Genomic DNA, 25139 nt, shown 5'->3' with positions numbered 1-25139 from the left:
TTTCAAATTTGGCCAGAGTCAGTAGTACATGAAAATCATTACCAGCCAACAGCTGTTTGGTGACCTATGTGCACTAACTTATTGATCTCTGTACAGTTCCTCTTGGATAGGTGTTCACATCACCTATGTTGTTGTCAGTTTTGGCAGAGAGGCCAAGAACTGAATACGCATGGAGACTACTCTACCCTGTCATCTGTAGAGGTGGTCTCTTCAGGTCAGGGTTACCCTTGCAGAGCAATGCTGGGAAGCGTGTGTTGCTTCTTCCCAGGATGTGTTTTTTCTGTGGAAAAATACAAGATTTCAAGTCCCCATAGCTTTCAAGCCTTCCACATAGCTTCCCAAACAGTTAAGTTTCAACAAGCACAAGTTTAGACTCTGAAGTCTTCAAAAAGATCAGCTGCTTCTTCATGGAAGCACTAAATGTCACTGCACAGGCTAAATCAGCCATCTCACTCATAAAAGAAAACAACTCAAAAACCACAGGAATGTAACTATCTTTAAACAGCAGCTATAGTCAATGTTCATCAGAAGCTGAAAATGTCCTAACCACAAACTGTTCTTGAATAAAGTTCAAGATCAAAAAGGTTTCTTTTTCTTTTACTTTGTCTTTAAAACTCATGATCCAAAACTCGAACGATCCACAAGTCTTGGAAATGTATCTAATATAAGCTGCCTTTCAAAACTCATACAGGCGTATTCTCAACAGGGCATCAACACTAAGTCATGGTTTAGTATACACCTCTACCTCGATATAACGCTGTCCTCGGGAGCCAAAAAGTCTTTCCGCGTTATAGGTGAAACTGTGTTATATCGAACTTGCTTTGATCCACCAGAGTGCACAGCCCCGCCCCCTCCCCGGAATGCTGCATTACCGTGTTATATCCGAATTTGTGTTATATTGGGTCGCGTTATATCGGGGTAGAGGTGTACTACATCAGAGAGGAAACTGAAGAGAGATTTCCTAAACTCCATCTCCTTTGCAGAACTTGATCCAATTTGGATCATCATACGGTCTCATTTCTTGTTTTCATAAGATGTTACATAATTAAAGCGTTTGATTATTATCTAGCTCTATATTATATCTTTGTATTAGGCTGAAGTATCTGGCTTGTTTTGTCTGCTATTACTATGTGAAATTCTTCAATAAAAATTAATGTAAATATAAAATGCACTTTTTATATGGAAAATCATTTGTTAAAATATTGACTACAAAAGGCACAAGATTTTTTTTTTTTTTTTTTTAAAAGAGCCTAAAATTGGTATTCTAAGTGCATATTTGACAGCAGTGGGAGCTGGCAACTGCTTAGCACTTTTGTGCCCAAATATTAATGTAGGAGGCTCCTACTTTTGCAGGTGGGGAGGAAAAAGTCCAGATTTTTTTTAATTAGAGAAAAAACAATTAATGTGCTGAGAGGGGGAAGTCCTGGGCTTGGGATCCACCTTAAGATTTTGATCTCAGATGCACTGGTATAAAGATACCTTTTGTATCTGAGAACTTTACACACAAAAAGTAATAGTACAGAATGCCATATTTGTAAGCTGGACATAAGAGTTGTTTTCTAAAATAGGTTAGTTTTTCACTTAGAATTAAGCTCAATGTGACTGACACAATATGGACAGCTAGAGTGGTCTAATCGCAATTGGATAAATTACATTCTATCCCCTTGAGTTCTCCCCGCGGTTTAGATTAGATACAGTAATCTGTTTCTCACTTCCTATGTTATACCACTGTTAGGGTCCTACCAAATTCACGCCATGAAAAACATGTCATGGACCGTGAAATCTGGTCTTTTGTGTGCTTTTACCCTATATTACACAGATTTCATGAGGGAGACAAGCATTTCTCAAATTGGGGTTCCTGACCCAAAAGGAAGTTGTAGGGGAGTAAGGTTATTTTAGAGGGATTGCGGTATTGCCACCCTTATTTCTACGTTGCCTTCAGAGCTGGGCAGCTGGACGGTGGCAGCTGTTGGCCAGGTGCCCAGCTCTGAAGGCAGCGCCCTGCCAGCAGCAGTTCAGAAATAAGGGTGGCAATATCGTACCATGCCAACCTTACTTCTGCGCTGCTGCTGGCGGTGGCTCTGCCTTCAGAGCTGGGATCCCGGCCAGCAGCCACCGCTCTTTATCTGTCCAGTTCTGAAGGCAGTTCTGCCCCCCACCAGCAGAGAAGAAGTAAGGGTAACCGTACCGCAATCCCCCCTACAATAACCTTGCAATTCCCCCAACAACTCCTTTTTGGGTCAGGACCCGTACAATTACAACACCGTGAAATTTCAAATTTAAATAGCTGAAATCATGAAATTTATTATTTAAAAAAATCCTATGACCATGAAATTGACCAAAATGGACCATGAATTTGGTAGGGCCCTAACCATTGTGTAGCTTTTCTGTGTGCGATTTAACAGCTATCACGTTCCACCCCAGAAGTGGCTGTATTACAGTGATAGGTGAAGGGAATCCTGTTTATGCACAGTTTTTAGTTTCTGAAGCCGTTTTGTTCCTGTTCTAACTTTCTGTAGAAGTCCTATTTAGTAAATTCTTGGGTTTGGAAGTAAAACAGAAAACATTCTGAATTATTACATGAATACCCAACTAAACGTAGAAGTACACTACAACACAACATGACACAGCAGTTTTAAATGTTCTTGATAGCAATGAAAGATTCACAGATAAAACATAACAGCCATCAGTCTCGATAATGCAAAGATAAAATACCTGTTATTTTAATGTTACAAGGAAGTCCAAATGGATACTTTCCTACAATTCCAACTTTACCATTCCAGTTGCATTTGCATCCCAAATCAAATTGCTGCTCTGTGAACTAAAATAATGCAAAACAAATTGGTTTTATTGATGTACACATTTGCTGTTCAGTTTTACTGCACTACTCAAATGGTCCATTTAAACCTAAAATCTTGTTTTCTAAGTACTAGTAGATTTTTTTTTGGCTGAAAGAATTTAAATTCACTTACAACTGATTTTTAAAAATTTAAATCTGGGAATATTATTCCTAAACTTTCTCTGATTCCATTTCATATCAAGGAGTCTTCCTTGCCCATTGGTTTCCAACCTCAATACTTCTTCCTGTTACGACAGACATGACATGTAGCAGTCTGTAGATACTTGTTTTGGTAAGCTGTCTCTATGTGGTGTCTGAGTAAGATCTCTATTATGTCAGTACCCACCCTACGTACATTTTACAATTTGAGAATAATGCTATTAGAATTGTTTGGTAAGGTATTGTGCCCATTAATACCTTAGACTGTAATTTTCTTAGAGCATGGATTTGTTTGGTGCATTTCTCCTATAATAAAGTGTCATATTCATATACAGTGCTAAATTAATAATAATCAGTTTCCTCAAAGTATAGTAGGTTGTGTGTCAAATTCCATGCTCCATTACCTGCTCAGAGAGAGACTGGAAGCTATAGAGCCTGACCAGACCCATGCTGTACATCACAATCAGCATTCCATGAGAGAGAGCGACATCTGTTACATTGTTCCCAAATATCTGGCTCAGGGAAAAGAAAATATTCCATCAGGAAAGAGATCATTAAAAAGAAAATGTAAAACACTAAGGCTGCTTGACATAGAAATTGACTCGCTTTGTTTTACAGTCTCATTTCCTGCTACACTCTTCTCCAAAATTGCTGACAGATGTTTTCTTTTAGATGGTTTTGCAAATCAGCTATTCTTTTGTACTTCAATAATAAGACTTTGCACTTCTGTACCATCTGAAGTCAGAGAATCTTTACCGACATTCATTCTCAACATGCCTCTAAAACAGGTAACCTGTTACCCTGTTTTTACAAATTCACACAGTGATGAAGTTGGTTAAGGGTACATGATAAGTCAGTAGCAGAGCTGGAAATACAATCTTTTAATCCTGGTTTGCTGCTATAACTGGAGGCAAGTGTTCATTCTGCTCAGGGATCCAGGACAGCACATAGCTGAAAAGTTAATTATGTTGCTAATGCATCAGTCAGGATACAATATTGGATGTTTAAGCTCTGAACCTGAACCCAAGTTAGATAGGTCAGTGGAGAGGTGCTTATAGCTCTTAATGACACTGCAATATTCATTTTGTCCAGAGTGCCTCACGCATCTCCACTAAGGAAAACAACCAAAAATCCAAACAAACTTTTGCTGGATGTAAACAGATGAACTTTATTCCTAATATTTAATGGGCCACACATGCACTTCCAAGCTGCATTTCTTCCTACATTTATAAAGCATTTATGAAGAGTAAAGTTTTCACTCTGCTAATCAGATATATTTTATGGAAATGTGGTTAAAATGGGGAAGAGGAAAAGCCAAAAACAAGCATCAAATCAGATGTTCTTTGGCCCATATGTAGGACAAAAAACCCAAACCATTTGGATCCACAGCACATCTCAGGAACCACATCCCAAATATATGCTGTCAGATTCTGGCCGTCTTAGAAATACATGTATTGCCTGCTTCACAGGCCAGAGGTGGCCAAATCAGTGGGGATTAGGTCTGAATCCACATTCTCTCTCCACAGAACTAGTCACTATTTGTACAGCTGGTTGGAAAATTTCTAATGAAATGTTTTTTCATTGGAATTTGCCAATTTGTCAAAATCAAAATGTTCCGCGGAGACAGCTTGATTTCTGTGAAGTTCTGACAGAACTTAGGCAGGATTCTGATGAAACCCTGCCTGGTTTCCTGCCAGCTTGCTTGTGGGCATGCTGGGGAACCCAAGCTTCCAAGTCCTTGGCAGCCCACATTCCCAGGGCTTCCAGGATCTGTGGCTCCGGGGCAGCCTGCCAGGCAGACCCAGGGTCCATTCCCTTTCACAGAGAATTTCAACATTTTTGCTTTTCAAGCTGAATTCGAACAAAACCAAATGTCAAAATCCCCCACAAAACAGAATTACTTTTCTCTGCCCAGCTCTAATTCTTTCTATTTCTGTAGGGGCTAAGAACTCCAGTCAAGAATTGGGGTCTTGCTGTGCTAAGCTTAGGCAGACAAGTAACAAAAAAGACAATCCCTGCTGCTTGGAGGTACATCAACAGTAAACGTTGGAATAAGGCCACCTCTGTCCTCCACACTGGCCAGTCTGCCAGTGGAGAAAAAAGGGGCATGAAGATTGGCACTAGGGCCTGTTGGGAGAGCGGCAGTCAGAAGAGCAGAAAAAAGGTCATGTTTTGCAGAGCTTAAGAGGGCTTGCTCTGATTCCAAGCCCTCTGCCTCAGAGGTCTCAGCTCCCTTCAGCACCAACTAGATGGCTGAGCTGGAGAAAGGATACTCATCTGCACCAATGGATCAGCACTTCACCAGTTTCTGATACTAACAGCTAGCTTCCTTAAAAACCCCACTGCCCACAAACACCCACCAATTCCCAACTCTCCTCTTCCTTTAAGAAGGAATTAGTTTCAAACAACCTTTCCTAGCACTTACAGAACAGACCTGGTGTACTTGGTATTTTCCCTGCAGATCACATGTGTGAAGAATCACTCTGTGGTTGTTTCTATCCAAGGAAAGTGGGATACTGTTACATTCACTAGGGAAATGAGCCACTGCATTATACAAATTAGTCCTGCATTATTGGGACGTGCAATGAGGCAACACAATGCTTTTTAAATTACTACACCTTGAAGCACAGTTAATATAGAAAGTAACTCACTTTTTTGTTTATCTCCAGCATTCCAATAAATTTCAGAGGTAGAACTCTGAATACAGCAAGAAAGAATAGCACAGATTGCTGGATGCCTGCCTGGAGAAGAACAGTAACACTGAACTTAGTTATTGTATCTCAGGCAATATTATATGCTACGACATGAAGCTAACAGTATGAAACCATGATAAATATTGTTCAGAGCTTACAACACCCTGTGAGTTAAGGGAGGATTATCACCTTTTTTTCCCAAGGGGAGACTGAGGCTCAGAGAACTTGTAGTCCTACCCAAAGCCATATGAGGGTCTCTTGACCCGGTTCTGTCCTCTAATCACAAAGTCAGTCATGTTTTCTCTTCTAGTACCATAAAAGAGAAGAGTGTTAACATACCTGCATTAGGTAATGCCACAGGGTCAGCTCACAAAGAATTCTCTCTGAACCTCTGGACCTATCCTGTAAATATTTGGCTATATATACCTCACCACACAGAATGCTTGAGTAAACCTACCTGCTGTGCTGCTGCTGGAAGTTTATGCTGAGCTGACTTGACAACCATAATCTCTTGAGGAGTGTCCCAGCTCAGATACCTATTGGTGATAAAAATGCATTTTTAAATATATTTTTTTTTTTAGACTTTCTTAAGGCAAACGCACCATTTCACACAAAAAGCTTTTTGTTATAACAAAGGTTATAACACAAGTCAGATCATGTGGATGCCGGAGCAGATCCCAGTATCTGGCCAAGCTCTGCTTGTTAAACCATCTGGGGTAAAGAGTGTTTGGGCACCTGGAGTAGCACAACAGCGATGGAGTTGCGGGCCAAGATCTGGCTCACTTTATCTGGGACAATGAGACAAGCACTATTGCAAGCTCTTAATATATTAAGACTGGCTAATGCACTTTTCCCCTTTCCCTTCATAAACCAGTTTTCTGATTCTGCAGCATAAAAAGGGTCATTTCCTCTGGGAATTGAAAGAAAAGCTTGCAGTTCTCCAGTAGCAGTAATTGCCCTCCTCTTAAATGGAAAAATGGATACTTTGTGCAAAAGAACATTCATAAGTTCAAATTGCCTATTTCTGAATTGATAATATTTTCCTTGTTTTATGAAGTTTGCTTTTCACATCTTAAAAGGTACATTCTGGTATGCTGTTATTGCAATATTAAAAGTTGTAAAATTGGCAGAGAAAAGCCAGTGATAGCCTGATTTTGTGGTTTTCTTTCTTTTCCAGATGAGTTAACTGGAAATGTAGGTGTAAACTCAAGTCCTGAACATTTACAGTGCTGAAGTTTAAAACTTTTCTAAAAGAAAATTCTGTGTGGTAACTGTGCTCACGAAAGATGCCAGATTGAGAGCCTTGAAGTCATCCATAGAGTAGGTACAGCATGGGACCCGCACGGCACGCTGCCATTCATTGCACCAACAACATGCCTTCATTCTGATCTGGAGGATAGTTCACCTCCATGCTATTCAACCACTTGCACCTCCACAGAGTCTGAAAAGAACGGTGTTATTTGCTGATGAGATTTGGGCTTCATCCTTTTCCTGCCATGAATTTGAGAGAAATTTCATCCAGAAAAATGTATTTTACAGACCTCTCTCTAAACAATATAGATTCTGCCCTTCCAAAGTAATAGTGTTAAACAAAGCTTTGTGAATGCATAGGAACAAAATAGCTTTAATATATTACAAATTAAGTGATTTTCTCCTATAGTACTGCTATAATCATAACTAATTAAAACATTACTTGTAGAAAGCCCAGCCAATAATTAATACCTGAATTTGCAGTAGGGTGGGAGGTATATTTTTTCCAGTATTTCTCCGGTATTAGCAGAGAGACGAAGAAGCCAGTTATGAGCAGTCAAAACTGCAAGAGAAGATTTATAGTCTGGTGGACTGGGAAGCGTTTCCCCCTATATAAAAAGAAGTTATCAGTAAAAAGTTTGAATGTGTACATGAGGAAAGCCATATTGCCTACTTTTTATAGTTTTTAAAGCAAACTATCTGGCCTAGACGGAGATTGGGGCCAGATTTTTGAACACCATCCTCCCTTTTCACACTCACAGTTTGCAGGCACAAATAACTGTGGGCACAATTGTTTGTAGGTGAAATTGATATCGCTTAGGCTGAATCTACATGGAGAAATTGACAGGCAAAGTTATTGCAGAATAAGCTATACCAGAATAGCTTCCTATATGGACTCACTTTGTGAGTGGAGTAATTATTCCAGGATAAAGTCACTTTTATTCTGGAATAGAGCATCCACACAAGGAATTATTACAGAATAAATAAATTATAAAGGAATATCTTGTTATTCCAGACAGCTATGCTGGTCAATTTCCCACACACAGACAAGGCCTTAGAAGTCTAACTGCTTGATATTAAGCAGTTGGATGTCATACCAATTGTGCTTACAAAACTGCAGGTTCAAAATAGATGTAAGTAGAGACCAAACACAAAATCACTGTCTTAGTGATGGATGGCGTTTACAAACCCAGACTAAAACACAGATACAATTAAAATGTCCTGCAATAAAAATGAAACATACAGACACAAGAGTGCAACAGTTTTAAAGTACGTGGTAGGACTTCTGGGAGCCGCTAGGGGAATGTTGGATGCATAGTTTTATAACTACCTTTTGCCACCTCCTAAAATCCACAACCAGCAGCAACTGATTCACTTTCCCACCCCCATGCCCCATCTAATATTAATCAGATATTCTATAATTCTTTTATTTTAATTTAATACCATTACGGATGCTGTTCCATCTCCAGACTTTCTACAAAATCCTAAAAAGCAGACGGTGTCAGACAGCCCTTTTGCAGCAAGATGGCCGACGAGGGAGAGGCTGCTCCTCTGAGACTATATGAAATTATGGACTAGCTAAAACAAATCTCAAGTGATCTATCTTGAGAAAAATATCTGAAGAGATAACTGAAATCAAAACGATTACTAGTACATATCAAGCCAATTTGTAAGACTCAGCATCAACACTAGAGAAAGCTGAAAACAGAATCTCCTCAGTAGAAGACACAGTGAGTACAGGTCTGTCTCATCTTACGCTGGGGTTACGTTCCGCTGTCAGCACGTAAAGCGAAAACCGCGTACAGTCAAAATTACATTGAGTTCAATGGCGGGCGGAATCGCCAGCACTACAAGTACAGTAATAAAATTGTTATTTTTCTCTTTCTTTGTTTTGTTTTTGCCGACCGCGTAAAGCTGAAATCGCGCATGTTAAATGCGCGTAAGATGCGACAGACCTGTACTATGAATATAACCTCAGAGCAACAGGAAAGGACTACTAAAACACTGCAGGAGAAGGTTAATGATCTCGAGGGAAGATCAAGGAGAAAAATATCTGAGAATTGTGGGTCTCCAAGATGGGTTGGAAAAAGGGAAGCTTGTGGAATTTTTATTTACCATGTTGCCAGCTCTTTTTGTCTCTCCCCGCCAATCAAAGTTAAATATTGAGATAGTCCATTGCTCATTTGTGCAAAAATCCATTCCAGATACAAAACACCAGGCCATGACTAAGATTTTTAAAATACAGTTTTAAGGAACTCATTTTTAAAAAAGAACTTAAAAATCTAACGTGGAAGGGACACAGGCTGATGACTACACCAAGGATGTAGTGAAGAAAGCTAAATTTAACAGATCTGTAGCCAAAGGATTGGGTTTGGACTACTTCATTTCCTTCCCTTCTACTTTCAAAGTTAAAAAGGAGGGCAAGATGGTTTTATGACAGCAGAAGAAGTTGAAAGGTGTCTGATCTCAGTACAGAAAAAAAAAAAAACAACCTGTAAAAGATACAGATGGGATGCATTAAAACAACTTTACCAGATCAGTCACTGCAGTGGTGGAATTTAGTTCTCAGTCTAACAAAACAATTGTAAAGGACAAGTCCACCATTTTGTCCCCTTACTTTTCATTTCTTTGAACTTCTGTGGTTCATCAGCAGAGGGGGCTGGCTGGGAAGTGAATGGCTGGAAAGAAGGATCTCATCTCTGATTTGAATTCTGACCCTCCATCCAAACTCAAGAAACCACTATGTACTCCACCTGCTGCTGTGAGCAGGTTGGAGTGTTACAAAATGGACACACCTGCTTTGCTTGCATCCACCCTACTCCATGCCCCTCATTAATCCAGTGTACCAGGAGCATATTCACATTCAAGACCCTCACTTCAACCAAATTGCTTAACTGGACCTGTGCACTCCTTACACCCGTGGATCGGTTAAGCTTCCACAGAGAAGCATGGTTTTGTTTTCTGTCTGAGGCACTCTTGCTCCTGATATCTTTTCCAACCCCTCCCCACCTTTTTTATTTTTAAAATCTTCCTCCCCTTTCCCCTTCCTTGATAATTTTGTTTCATCCCCATCTGATTTCCTAGATTTTGGGTTTATAGTAAATCTGGAAATATTCAATCCATTTGTCCTAAATGTACACTTATAAGAGATATCAGATCTAAATAGTGTAATGAAGATTTCAGTTGAATGATGAACTGTTTCAATTCCCCAACTGTAAAGAAATTTGATCTCCTAAAATCCTATCCAAGAATAATTATTATTATTGCTTTTTATGATTCACCAAATTACTGAGAATGTTATTATGACACTGTTGTATGCAGTGTAGTTGTAGTTGTCTGTTTTTTCCCCAGTAATATTAGTTCAGTTTTTTTCTTTAGTTTTTATTTTTGTTAGAGTTGAAAAAAATGTTATGCTGATTTACATGGGTGACTATGGAGTTTACACTATAATCCAGCGTGGACAAGGCTCCAGAGGAAAAGTTTAGGCAAAACTGTTCTGCTAATGAACCCTTATCTGCAAATGATCCGGTTAGGTTGGAATAAGGTTTTTTAAACAATTTGTATAACTTTTTCTTATATATCCACTATAGGCTTGTTCTTAAATTGAGACAGTAGCCTTCTTCACCCTTTTTTGTTGTTGGGAATAGAGCAGAAACCACGCCCTCCCTTGATATGAGACTATTTCTCCTTTATAAAATTAAAGGGAATCCAGTTATGCCCCAGTTCGGCGTTTTGAGTGGTGGGGGAAAGAGTGATGAGGCCACTCTTCATATCCCTAGGGCGGTGAGGAGGAATCCAGAAACGCAGCCCAAGCAATGACACTATTCAGCCACCTGATAAAAAGATATTTGACCTAAGCACGCCTTATGGCTAATATTATAAACTATGTTTCCTGGAACATCAGAGGGGCTAATCATCTTATAAAAAGAAAAGTTGTCACTCATCTTAGAACACTAAAAGCAGATATCTTCCTACAAGAAACCCACGAAATGACTTGGAGGCAGAGACATTTAGGATGGGTGGAAGGGTGCTTAACAAGTTCTCCTCTGCAGCCAAACATGTAGCAATATTCAGGTTTCAGAGTAGCAGCCGTGTTAGTCTGTATCCGCAAAAAGAACAGGAGTACTTGTGGCACCTTAGAGACTAATAAATTTGTTAGTCTCTAAGGTGACACAAGTACTCCTGTTCTTTTTATGTAGCAATATTGTTTCATAAAAGACTCACTTTACAAATTCTAGATGTAAATGAAGATCAGGAAGGTAATTGTTGTTGGTGAAGGCTATGACCTCTGACTCTATATATACCCATTGATGTATGTGGACCCAATAAACTATAACAGGGTTCAAAAAAGAACTAGATCAATTCATGGAGTATAGTCCATCAATGGCTATTAGTCAGGATGGGCAGGGATGGTGTCTCTAGCCTCTGTTTGCCAGAACCTGGGAATGGGCGACGGGCTGGATCACTTGATGATTACCTGTTCTGTTCATTCCCCCTGAGGTACCTGGCATTGGCCACTTTTGGAAGACAGGATACTGGGCTAGATGGACCTTTGGTCTGAACCAGTATGGCCATTCTCATGTTCTTATGTTCTTAATAAAGATGCTCCACTTTTTAAAAACACTTTCCCCCGAAAATTAATTAATATGCCATTAGAATCAATCATCCTCACAGGAGATCTTAATGATGTATTAGACTCTTTTTTTAGACAAATCAGGCCATCCCCAACATACACAATCACATACTAGAAATATTATAAAAGATTATAAGGAAAAATTGGGGTTAAAAGATGTATGGCGGTTACGGAACCCTTGGATGAAGGATTTTACTTTTTTCCCCCCTTTGCAGTCCACATATTCACAAATAGATTACTTCCTGATTTCTATGAATCTGTTAGACTTGATTTCATTATATGAGTCTATTATGATCACTTATCATGCACCAGGATGCTACGCCTCCCAAGACAAACTGGACTTGTAAAGATAGATACTGAACTCCGCTCTTGTGAAACATAAACATTTTCAGAACTATGTCACAGAAGAAATTCAGTTTTTTCCCTAAACAAATGACCCACTAGAGAGATCCCAATCCACCCTATGTGATACACTAAAAGCTTTTATTAGGGGCAGGATTATTTCCTATTCAGCAGGTAGGAAGAGGGCTAGCCAGGTTCAGGTCCTAGAATTAACCAAACAACTTAAAGCTATGGACATAGAATGTGCAAACTAGTCCTACCACGAAAATCTTTAAAAATTAATCAATCTTTGGTAAGAAGTAAATAGATCGATTTCAGCACAAGCCCCCAATTTGCTCTTTTTAGACTCACACAAGACATAATGGGAGTCAGGGGTAAGACTGGGGAAAATTCTCACATACAGATTAAATTCTCACCCAGAAGAACTAAATAATTTTATTAAAGCTCTTAACTGCCCACAATCTCATAAGAACAGCAGACCAGGGCTGGCCTTTCCCTTGCAATTTAGAGAAATTAATCAAGGCCATGGAGGAAATGAATCTGGCCAAGACTCCTGCCCTCGATGGCCTACCGATAGAATTCTATCAAAGTTTCAAAGACATTCTGGCCCCTAAACTGTTACCTTTCTTTAAGGCATCTTAGAAAAGTATATGCTACCTCCTACTATGAGAGGAGCCCTAATTACTGTATTACTTAAACCAGGTAAGGATGCGCAAAACTGTAACAGCTATAGATCCATCTCATTAATCAATACTGATGTGAAAATACTTTCACAAATATTGGCTAAGAGACTGGAAAAAGTAATGAATGAAATGGTTAACCCCGAACAGGTGGAATTTATTTTAAAAAGGCATAGTTCCCACTCTAGAAATTCCCATGGAATTGTTTCACTCAATGCAGAGAAAGCCTTCGACAGAGCGAACTGGCAATATCTGTTTGTGACCCTGGATAAATTTGGCTTGGGAAAATCCTTAATTTCATGGATAAAGCTGTTAGGATCTGAGAATTGGGATTGGAATATAACAAACAGCACAATATCTCCCCATCCCTTTGATCTGTTTCAGGGAGCAAGACAGGGATGTCCTCTCTCCCCCTTCCTATTCAATCTAGCATTAGAACCACTTGCAATACAAATTAGGGAACACCAAAATATTCAACGGATCAAATCAGAGACTCAGGTAACAACAAATCAGAGACTCAAGAGACAAATTTTTCTATATGCAGATGACATCCTCCTACTTATTAAAAATCCAGATCAATCTATTCTAAATATTCTACAACTATAGATAACTGGTAAATTCTCTGGCTACAAGATACATTGGGATAAATTTGAAACAATAAAGATCTCATTGGATTTAGATGGAAGTGGCTTTACCTGTATTAGGGATATTTAGATGGCAAAAGACAAATCTCAGATATTTTGGCATCCTCTTCCCTAAGGAAATTAAAAGCACAGTCAAGGTTACCCTCACCCCATTATTCATGCAGTTAGCAAACTATTTACATAGATGGCAGGCACTACTCTCTCCCTTTGGGGAAAAATAAACAATCAAAATGAATGCCATTCTGAGCATCCTTTTTACTCTGAATTCTTTTCCTATCCATATTTCTCCTTTTTATTTTACCAAAATTGACACCATGTTCAGGTCTGTTTTGTAGGGTGCTGGTAACAAACCCAGAATCTCCTTCCAAAGATTACAGTTCCCTGTCAAAACAGGTTTTAGATGTCCCAACCATCAAGCAATAATCCTTAGCCACCAGCACAGTGGCTCATTCCCTTGTGCTTTAGAAACTCAGATTGGTTCCAGCTGGAAGCAGAATTGTTTGCTCCTTTACCCCTTTCCAATGCGCTGCACTTGGATTACTACTGATTCGCTAAAGAACAACTACCAGTTATTATGGCAGACAGAAATACTTGGCATACTATGTCTACTAAATTTAAAAATCACCCTCTTCTACATACCAAGGACTCTTTATCTGGGGTAACTTGAAACTCTGTATAGCAGACAACCCCATCATTTGGCCAGATTTAATTAGGAAAGGAATTCTGACCATCATTCAACTTATTGAAAATGATACCTTCCTCCCTTTTATAATATTCAAAGAAAGGTTCAATCTACAGACTAAGAAGGAGTGGCAATATGTCCAACTTAAACGTGCCATCTCCCATCTGTTGGGCCGCAATGCCTGTGCTACCCTGACCCACCTGAACTGCATTCATTTCTCAAATATTACCCAGATTGCCAAGACCTACAGCAACACTATATGCACGTTTGGCCAGCAAATTTGAATTAAACATGGATTCCCTAAAAAAGAAACAGAAGGAGAAACTAGGCCAATTTCTCTCTGCCAGCCAATGGAAACAAATTTTAGCCAGTGCTCCAAACTGTTCCTTGGATCGCCATTTAAAATGAATCCATCAGAAAATCATCTGGAGGATGCACTGTTCAAACAGGTGCTGATAAGTGAAACAAATATTGGCACTATGATTCAGCAGGTGCTAACTTAACACAGACATTCTGGGAATCCTCATATATCCATATATAACATAATAAAATTGTGTTACAAACTAAACATGCAATCTTAAACCTAATGGATGTTAACTGGAAGCTGAATAAATCTGAAAACCTTTAGCTCAGCAGGGCACTAATAATTACTAAAAGACTAGTGCTACAAAAATGGAAATCCAAAAAATGACCAATAACTGAAGACTGGAGCAGGGACTCTGTAAGCTTGGCCACCATGGAAAGCATTGTATGCTGTAACAGAAATACCCAAGAAAAATTCTCAGTGATATGGTATGCTTTTCTGAGGTATATGAGTGATCCTATTCAATGCCTCCCCCCTTACCTCCTCCTCTTCTCTACCCACTTCCTTCCCTCCTTATTTTGGTACCCCTCCTTTGAATTTTGCTTCTATTCTTTATCTGATTTTAATAATTTTATTTTAAGTAGTTGGATTTTTATGTATAAATTGTTGCTTACAAATCGATTGTTTTGTAAGTTGCTCCAGTATTTTTCCATGTATTGAAGTTGAGCTGACTAATCTAAAATTCCCTGGGTTCTCTTTGTTCCCCATTTTAAAGATAGGTACTGATTTGCCCTTCTCCAGTCCTCTGGGACTTTATCCGTCCTCCATGAGTTCTCGAAGATAATTACTAATGGTTCCAAGATTGCTTCGACTAGTTCATTAAGTACCCTACGGTGAATTTCATCAGGCTCTGCTGATTTAAAGACATCTAACTTATCTAAATATTCTTTAAAACTATTCTTTCCCTATTTTGGCTTGTGTTCCTTCCCCTTTGTTAATATTAATTTTGTTATTTATCTGATCACAATTTACCTGTTTAGTGAAAACTGAAGCAAAATAGTCATTAAACACATCAGTCTTCTTGATGTCGTCCATTATTAGCTCTCCCTCTCCGCTAAGTAGAGGACCTATACTTTCCATTGTCTTTCTCTTTCTCCTGATGTATTTATAGATCCTCTTTTTATTGCCTTTTACATCCCTTGCTAGGTGTAACTCAGGATATGTCTACGGTACAACCACTAAGGCAGCACAGCTACACACTGCAGCTGTGCGCTGTAGCATAAACACTTCCTACATCGACGCAAGGGGATTTTCTGTTGATGTATTTAATCCACCTCACCAAGAGGCAGTGGTTAGGCTGACGGAAGATTTCTTCTGCTGACCTTGCTGTGTCAACACTGGTGGTTAGGTCAACCTAACTGTGGTACTCAGGGCTCAAAATTTTTCACAGACCTGAGCCACGTAGCTAGATGGATCTAATTTTTAAGTGTGGACCAGGCCTCATTTTATGCCTGACCTTTTCTGATTATGTCCCTACATGCTTGTGCTATTCTTTTGTTCTCCTCTTTAGCAATTCATCCATGTTTCCATTTTTTGTACGATTCTTTTAAGATTTTCAGGGCGTAAAGAGCTGCTGTTGGAGCCATATTGGCACAACATCTTTGAAAATAAGGCCATTAATTCTTGAAAACAGGCATTTTTAATACATTTACACAAATTAAATTAAGTAAACAAACAAACATTACTCCTGGAACCTTAACTTTCACATTTTTATGACACTTGTGTTCAAATATGCAACCTAAACGCTACATTAATGTGGCACTATGCATTGAAAGAGAAAAGAAAGTACTTTCTCTGACACTATGGAGTCATCCAGTTGTTCCTGCATTACTCCATGGGATTTAAACTGCATTTCTCTGTATGGGCATGATCCTGCAAGATGCTGACTATCCTCAACTCCTGTGGGAGTTAAAGATACTCAGCTCCTTACAGGAGGCAGAAATCTAGGAGCAGCACAGTGGAGAAATGTGGCACTATAAAGTTGCACAATATTATTGTACCATAGGCAGTAACATAACTAAAAAAACTATAAAAGTGTTGTAGTTTGCATTCATTAATGCACATTTTAAAATATTTACTAATTTTTCTCAAAAATTACCAGACTATTTCCCAGTAGAATTTGCCATGTGCAAAATGTCATATTTTAGAGTTCCCCTATTTGAGTTAGCCAGACGCAAATAAATCTTAATGTGAGAAAACCGCTCAGTCTTTCCCTAAAAGTCACCTTTGGTCTGAGAAAAAGTATGACAATTTCAGTCAAAAAATGAAGTTTAGAGAAAGTTGTGCACAAATGAAAATAGTGAGTTAAAATGCCAGTAGAGTTATGACCAGTGGTAGTCATTAAGGATATGTGTACATGGCAAGGAGAAACCCATGGCAGCAAGTCTCAGAGCCCCTGTCTACAGACTCATGCTATGCCATTAAAAATAGTGTGTAGATGTTTGGCTTGGACTGAAGCTCAGGTTCTGAAAACTTTAAATGAACCCTGTATTTTCATGGAATTTTTTCAAAGATGATTACTTAACTCAGAGGAGAGAGAGTGTTCTCTAGTGTCTAAGCCCATTTCATTGCAAGAATTCTCACTTATCTACTGTGTGAAGATCATCATTCCTGACAAGCACTGTGATAGTTGTTAACAAGAATGTTGTTACAAACAGTGCAACTGACCCATTAAATAATTGCTCCAAGCAAAGAAGAACATAATATATTAATGTATACTGCTTTGAAGTTATTTAGGTTAACTGAAAGAGAAGAGCAGGTTGATAATATGGTCTCTGAATACTTGGCTTCTTCCACAAAGTAACAGCAAAACTCCCTCCAACTTCAATGGGAGCCATATGCAGCCATCTGAAGACAGAAACTGACCATAATTTGCAATAAACGTCATCCCCATTTTTTGAAATGTTTGGTTTCAATTTTGTCTACATTATCAGTGAACTGTTCTTCCACAGCTAAAACAGTTGCTATATTTTGTTTTCAAAATTCCTTCGGTAAAAAATAACCTTACCAATGGGCATTCCAATAATAATGCATCCTCTATTTTTTCTGATTTAGAACATGCTGGCAGTTGATAAAGTATTCTTGGCTCTCGTGCAATGCTGAGAAAAAAGATTATAAACGATCAGTCTACTTTATAAACTACCTCTGTCAACAGGTCAGTTTATGCACTATTATAAATCATTACCTCCTCCTCATGCAGTCAGCATTCTGAACTTCCCAGCATGCTAGGCTATTCTTATTTTGGTAACTCTCTCTCTGTGCTACTTTCAGAATTTGGGTACACCCACCCCCTACTGTAAGATGCCATTAAAAAGATCACTTTTTGTCTAGGTAAACATTTTAGATAAGAGATGTACCAATAATGTTCTTATTTTAGTAACATACTTAAAAAAAGAACTAAACAGAACATATTAAAATTAACTCAGGAACAGAAGACCATCAAAAACCTCACCATCTGCAGCTCCAAGTGCATGACACACCTCTTCCACCTTGCTTTCTCTAATGCAAAAGCATAGCAGCACACCCACACCCACCCATCCACATACATTAAAACTCTACCAAAACAAAATACTTCACAGCATGCACAATTCTCCCCCTGAGGAGAGGAGGAGAAAAAGAATGAAGCACAAATGACAGATGTTACTCACGTTGCTGATTGCACTACTAGAAGGTGCTCAGATTCTAGAGTCATGAGAGTGATATAAAAACCTATATAGATTAGAACTTGAGGTGGGGGGAACTATCATTTTGCAACAAGTTATTGTGCCAAATTCTTCTGAGTTACACCTGTGTAAATCTAGAGTAACTTCATTGACTTGCACTGTGTAGCTGACAGCAGAATTTGACCAATTAAGTACCATCAGGAGGAATCTCTTCCACTGTATCAGTGTTGTGCCTTTCATGGCATGGGTGCCAGGAGCTGATGATTCTTGTATGGTTTAAGAATTTAGCAACACGTTTCCTGAAATGAACTCTGTCTCTATTTCTGTCTTCTTCTTTTGGACTTATTAAATGACATCATTCACAAGGCATTTTACATGCTGGAAATCACATGCTAAAAAGGGTCCTGATCCTGCAAGATAAGAAGTATCTTCAACTCCCATTAAAGTGCATCTGGCACGTAAATATCTTGCGACGCCGGTTACAACAGTGTCATGTGAACGCCTGTTCTCACTTTCAGGTGACATTGTAAACAAGAAGCAGACAGCATTATCTCCTGCAAATGTAACCAAACTTGTTTGTCTGAGTGATTGGCTGAAGTAGGATTGAGTGGACTTGTAGGCTCTAATGTTTTACAGTTTTATTTTTGAATGCAGTTATTTTTTGTACATAATTCAACATTTGTAAGTTCAACTTTCATGATAAAGAGATTGCACTACAGTACTTACATTAGGTGAATTGAAAAGACTATTGCTTTTGTTTTTTACAGTGAAAATATTTGTAATAAAAAATAAATATAAAGTGAGCACTGTACGCTTTCTATTCTGGGTTGTAGTTGAAATCTATATATTTGAAAATGTAGAAAACATCCAAAAATATTTAAATAGTATTCTATTATTGTTTAACAGTATAATTAATCATGTGATTAATCACAATTAATTTTTTTAGTCGCTTGATAGCCCTAATCTTAAACATGTGTGGTATTCTTGGGTAACACCGACTGGATAGAATTTATATTAGAGCCAGATCAGCTATGTGTTGATGACCCATTGAGGACACTTCACTCTAACAATGAGTCATAGAAGAAACCCATTCCACCCAGATAGCTCTTCCTGTGGATGCCTCACCAAGAATATAGGCAATGGCTACCCCTGTGAATCATCAAGCCATGTAAGGACTTGTGATATGCTTACATGATCCTGAACTCCACTGTGAGCCAGTAACTTTCCACAATCTGGGCTGTGAGCTTTGTTTTGAGACAGTAAATTTCCAGGCCCATGGCAGAGAATATAAAAGATCCCTGAAATATCTCCACTATGCCTCTCTTTTGCCCTGATTCTCTGGACTGTGGATTCCAATCTTCTGGAAGTCACCTGAGAGACTTTACAAGCTAGCAGTTTAATACATCATTGCTACAAACCTGATATAAGAACTTTGCAATTATTTGATCTATTAACCATTAACAACTCTCTTATTCTTTCTTTTATTATTAAACTTTTAGTTTCAAGTTACTAAAGGATTGGCATCAGCGTGATTATTGGGTAAGATCTCAGTTATACATTGATCTGCCTATGTGCCTGATCTCTTGGGGGTAAAAGAACCCTATGTTTGATTAAATTGTTTTTTAGTAACCACTCATCATAGAGTCCAGTGTCTGTGTGGTGAGACAAGGGCTGTAATGCCTAAAGAGACTGCATCTTTGACTTCTTGTTAATCAATGTGCCGAGACAGAAGTTTACTTTTATTACTGGCTTGGTATAATCTAATGATCGAATAACCACCAATTTAGGGTGAGACTGCCCTATTTCCCAGCAGTTTGTCCTGAATTTGGCATCCTCAGCTGTGACCCACTGAGGCCCAGTGACAACTACAAGAAATAAAACTAGTGTTCAGTCTGTTTAATTTGAATTCTGTGCAGTGCTGAACATCCTCAACTCCCATTAAAATCCAGTGATAGTTGAACATAAGCAGCACCTCACAGGATCAGGCCTTACCTTGCCAAAAGCAATGCAATACAGCTATTGTCTAACACTTAAGAGATAATAAAATAAGGGTCCAATCCTGCGAACAATTAGGCATATGGGTATCTGCGCTTATACAAGTAATCCCATTCAACTCAGTGGGACAACTCGTGGGAGTTTCTAAGATCAAAGCCTGAGTATTAAAATGAAAAATAATGGCAATTTTTAGCAATCAAATAATTACCTGCTCACACAGCACCGATAATTGTCAAAATAAATTCTTCCACGCTCATAAGCAATAGGAGATGTGGAATGAGTTGTCCAAACATTCTTGAATTTAGTACTTTCCTGAAATAGACAATGAGTAGAAGAAGGCTTTTATAACAAGCTGTGGTTTTGGAAAATATTTCACTTGCCCCTACCGCTTAATAACTTATGTTAGTTGAACATAGTCTGTTGAACACACAAAGGACTTTTAAAATAAATAAATAAGTCTCCTGGAGTTATCTAGCCATTTAAAATTTTTCTTTCCTTCTTTCTATGATTGTAGACTGGATGCATCCAGTTGTGAATACAGTAGGCATTGAAATAAGGTAAGCAGGGCTTTGACTCAAAAGTACTTGGAAAGTAAGTCTAGAAAAGTTGGAGTGGGGTACATGGTGGAGGAAAATGTAATAAATATGAATGGGCCTTTATAAGAAAACTAGGGACAAAAAAATGAAAAGAGAAGCTTTACCAATTCATGGGCACCATGTAAAATAAATGTTTATCATTAGCTGACACAGGTTAAAAATAAATTTGGTAATAAAATTTTTATGCAAGCTTTTCAACTTAAAAATGATAGGCTCTGATATTGCAAATATGCACAAGTACCCATATATATGGTAGTAATCCCATTGAATTCATGGGGTTTTGGGATCCAGCCTACTCTTGGTGTTTGGAGGAAGGCACGGAAGGGAATTTACACGCTTGCATAAAGAATGCAAGATGTTAATGAGTTCACTTGAACTACTCACATGCATAAAGTTACTCGTGTGCATTAATGACATCAGGATATGGGGTTGTAAATAATTGTATCTGTATTAATTAAAGCCCCAATCCTTTATGAGATGCATGTAGGTGGGCTATAGCCAGACAAAGCCCCATTACTTCAGTGGGGCCCTATGTGGGTGCAGGGATCCCGCGTCACACATCTGGTTGCATGAATGGGGCCTAACACCTTAGATTGTTAAAACTAAAGTAATTTTTAAATACTAATTTAATTATCCCTATGTGTGCTATTTCTACATTTCGCTCAGCTTGGCCAATAACAAAATTTAAATCAGTTTCACTCTGGTTTATAATCAGCTGCAATTTTAGTTTCCCAGTGCTACAATGTTTGGTTTCCACTTCAGAGGCATGTTTATTTGTTTACAGAAAACTATTGATTTTTTTTAATTGTGGAAACAATTCTGTTGCACTTAGGCCAGATCTACACTACTAATTTATACTGGTATAACTCATTCAGGGGTATGAAAAATTCCTGAGTTATGCCAACCTAACTGCTGGTGTAGTTGATGGGAGTGCTTCTCCCGCCGACATAGCTATCGTCTCTTGTGGAGGTGGATTAACTATACTGACGGGAGAAGCTCTCCTATTGGTGTAGTGGAGTGTTCACTAAAGTGCTACAGTTACTTCTGGGGGAATTCTGCACTGCTGCGCACATGCAGAATTCATGTCCCTCTGCAGGAAATACATTCTGCCAGAGGCTCTGCAGTTCTGTCTTTTGCCCACCAGGGGCCACTGTGTGCCAGAACTGCCAGCAGCTAGCTGCGTTCCTCATCGTGCTCTGCCAGTAGAGCCCAGTTAAGAGTTATGGGATATGGGGGGGTTCACAGACTGGTGTTCAGAAGGCTAATGGGGTGACAGCATTGAGCAGGGGCTGAATGGGAGGGCAAGAGCGGCAGAAGCACCCTAAAAGTGGGGGGTGGCGCAGGCACCCAAACCGTGCCCCCCACAAGCCCACACTGCCCTTTCTTCCTGAGCTCCACCCTCCCGCTGCTCCTTTTCCCAAGACCCTGCCCTCGCACAGTCTCTTCCCCCAAGACCCTGCCACCTGCTTGCTCCTCTCCTCCCAGTCACTTGCCCTTATGGTTGGTAAAAAGTGTGTGTGGGGGGTGGGGAGCAGGGCCCTCCATGTTCCAGCACCCTTGCTGCAGAGCCACATAGGGATGGGGGCTAGGGGGCTGCAGGGCAACATGAGGGGGTAGGAGCTGCAGGGACACATGGGGTCAGCCAGGGGCTGCATGGGGGAGGCTTCCTTACTCCCTAACAAAAAACCCTGTTCCATACTTCTCCCACTCACCCAACAAACCTCCAGGTTCTCTCCCAGGCGCCTTCCCTCTCCCTCAGCACCTCCATTACCCCTGTCTACCTCAAGCCTTTGCACTGCTTCTGAGGGATGGAGGAAATATAGATCTGTATTGTAGTTTAAATAAATTACTCAAAATTCTGTATTAATATGCCCAGTGAGGAATCTATTTGTCCAAAAAAAAAAAAAAAATCCTGAATTTTTTGTTTGTAGTGTTACAGACATATTTGCTGACAGGTATTTTGAAATAAATTACCAAAATAATTGAAACTGGTGTGAATATATATTGTGTTATTTTGACAAATTTGGCACAGAATTCCCCCAGGGGTATATAGTGGGGCAGCCTGCACCACTGCACATATAGACAAACCCTTAGAGTTTTGAGGTCAAATTTAAAGTTGATGATGTCCCTTACACTGTTAGCATAATTTTAATATTAAGTATTATATAATTGTGTACAATAATAGTCCCCGGGATTAAGAAATCTGAGTAAAAGAGTCACACAGTAACACTGTTATAATGTAAAATAAAAGTTTGATTTACAAATGGTAATGCCATTTTTCCCACCAGACGATATTCTTCAAGTTTGAATGATAAAGATGTTGCATCTTTTCCAGATTTTTTCGGAGGTAAATTTAATAGTATTGCTAACTCTCTCATCCTTAATCAAGAACTCACGCTGTTCGCTCTCTCACAAACTTCTCCCGTTCAGAGTTTGGTCCAGAGGTTACCCAAATTCCTGCACTAGACTGGAGTTCACAACATCTGGAATGAAGAAATCAGGTTCCAAACAAGGATTGAGTCACTGCTGGAAAATGTTAGAAGCTGTTACCTGACATACTAGCTTTCTTAGGATTCCCATGTTTTTTCTGTGGGCGACACCCGCATCTTTTGTATAAAATCCGTGAGATCTCCTGGTTAGAAGGCGGCAGACATTGTGAATTTTAAAAGCACCGGAGGAGAGTCTCGTGGCTGAGGAGGAGGAAGCGGCTGAATCTGGAGACATTTTTATTTCGTGGGAAAAGCTCGAATTCCTTCTAATTCCTGACTCAGGCAGCAAGCGCGGGGCTGTTCACTACAAGGAGACAACAATGCATGTGCCGGATCATCTTTCAATGCCACAAGTATTATGGGCCCCCTGGCTGATGCGTCCTTCTCCCTCCCCCAAATCCCGGAGCCCTCGCGGGCACAGGGTACACAAGCCGGGAAAGAACTGCCTGCACAGCCCCCGCTACACTCCAGCCTGGATGCAGACAAGGAGACCCCTGCCCTGCCTGCCCAGCAGCCGCCTCCCCGGGCCCCAGGCGCGGGCCCGTGTCACCGCGGCCCGACCCAGAGGCCGGTGCTCTCCCTGTTGGCAGCGGCAGCTCACCCGGGCCGTTGCTATGTATATGTACGAAGCTGTTCGCGGTCAGTTTGCAGCAGGCCCGTGCCCTGGGCTGACAGCAGCGCCTGGCTGGGCTCGGCTCTGAGAGGAATGCACCACAAGCCATTGGCGGGGGGAGGAGACGAACACCTCTTTCCAGCAGCCATTACTTACTGCCCCCGTCAGTCCCCAGCGTGTCTGTGCTGCAAACCACCTGGCAGCAGCTGACAAGAGCCGCAGCAGCACCGGCCAGGCCTCTCCCCGCCCCCGCTCTCCCTTCTCTCGCCTCCCGCCGCTGCTCGGCGCCGGGGAGGGTAGTTTTCAGGCGCTTCCCAATGACGCGCCAAAACTACAACTCCCCGAATCCATTGCCCTGCCCCTCTCTGTGCCTTCTCCCGCGTGTGACGCCTGGCTGCCCTTCCGGATTCATGTTTCCAGCTGCATGGAGAGAATTACCCCAGCAGCAGGGCTGGGGCGCTGAGCAGAGCTCCCGCAGGTCCTCTTAAGTGTGTTGCCAGATAGGAAGGTGTTGTCACACCCAGTCCTGGGGGCTAGACGTTGCTATGTAGAAAGGTTGTGGGGCGCCTGAGTGGGAAATAATTGATATTGTGAACCCTGTGCAATGTGCTACTGTTCTTACTTCTTAAACGGTCCCTTTAGCTATACACAGAGAGGCAGTCCCAGGGAGAAAATTAGTAAAAAGGCCCTGCGATTATTTTAAAGGATTTTCTCTGTAAACTAGAAGAACAGTTTGAAGGTATGGTTTTTTTTTTTTTTTAATTAAAATGTTATTGGCACTTTTCAGTAAATCAACCACAGTCAGCACAAGCAAAATGCCTTAATTTATAAAGATCATGAAAATTTACAGTGCTGGTGTAAATAAGAATAAGTTAAGTACAAGTCCCTGATGCTGCAAAGACTTATGCACATGCTTAACTTTATAGGAGAGTAGTCTCAGTGAAATCAGTGATATTACATCTGTGCACAAAAGTTAAGCATATGGGTAAATCTTTGCAAGATTAGGGCCTTAATATTTCATTATAATGATTTCTTTGCTTTCTTATAATGAGGTTCCATACATCCGTCGAAAGGCAATATAACTAGTACACATATGTTGTCANAAAAAAAAAAACAAAAAAAAAAAAACTAAAGGCATTTTATCATGCATTTATTTAAAAAAAAAAAAAGGGGGAGTAAATGTATAGCATGTATTTATGATTAGGAAAGACAAGCTAATTTAAGTGGGAATTTCTTTCCAATTTTTTTGTTTTTATTTCCCTCATTGAAAATAAAATACCTTTAAACTGAGCAAGGGAAAAGAAGAAAAGTCTATTTATGCTCTGCACTGTTACTTTTCAATAATATTCAACAATATTAGAAGAGCAATTATACTGTGCAACTCACTGAAACTGTACTCGCTATTTTGTGCAGTCATGCTCTTTAGTGAGATGCCAGTGATGATATTGATCATTTGTTTTTTAAATATAAATTTGGGGATGTGAAAGTTGCTGGACG

The 25139-nt window shown here is 39.8% G+C and overlaps 2 protein-coding genes across 9 annotated transcripts in view; one reads left to right on the top strand and one right to left on the bottom strand.

Moving 5' to 3' along the window:
- The window catches only part of DCAF17 (DDB1 and CUL4 associated factor 17), a 42621-nt gene extending 18692 nt beyond the window's left edge, over positions 1–23929 (bottom strand). Inside the window, exons 1-9 of one of the 4 annotated variants that reach the window (XM_034785293.1) lie at positions 23799–23929; positions 23091–23333; positions 20153–20256; positions 17295–17385; positions 7414–7550; positions 6149–6227; positions 5650–5739; positions 3403–3510; positions 2716–2821 (exon numbers count right to left, since the gene is read on the bottom strand). In XM_034785293.1, the coding sequence (XP_034641184.1) occupies positions 2716–2821; positions 3403–3510; positions 5650–5739; positions 6149–6227; positions 7414–7550; positions 17295–17385; positions 20153–20256; positions 23091–23264 (889 nt within the window). In that variant the 5' untranslated portion in view covers positions 23265–23333; positions 23799–23929. Of the gene's footprint in view, positions 1–2715; positions 2822–3402; positions 3511–5649; positions 5740–6148; positions 6228–7413; positions 7551–17294; positions 17386–17934; positions 18375–20152; positions 20257–22936; positions 22967–23090; positions 23334–23630; positions 23769–23798 lie in introns of those variants that run through there. The other 3 variants (XM_034785294.1, XM_034785296.1, XM_034785295.1) reach the window with 3 other exon arrangements.
- An 11-nt stretch (positions 23930–23940) lies between these two features.
- Positions 23941–25139, top strand: part of METTL8 (methyltransferase like 8) — a 65114-nt gene continuing 63915 nt past the window's right edge. For all 5 annotated transcript variants that reach the window (XR_004647625.1, XR_004647626.1, XM_034785301.1 and 2 more), the window contains exon 1: positions 23941–24381. The gene's annotated coding sequence lies outside the window, so the exon portion shown is untranslated. The remainder of the gene's footprint in view (positions 24382–25139) is intronic.

This window comes from Trachemys scripta, chromosome 11, assembly GCF_013100865.1.
Source record: "Trachemys scripta elegans isolate TJP31775 chromosome 11, CAS_Tse_1.0, whole genome shotgun sequence".
In the NCBI taxonomy this organism is placed as follows: Eukaryota; Metazoa; Chordata; order Testudines; family Emydidae; genus Trachemys; species Trachemys scripta.
The sequence above is the reverse complement of the archived record's forward strand: the minus strand, read 5'-3'. Positions and strand labels throughout refer to the sequence as shown.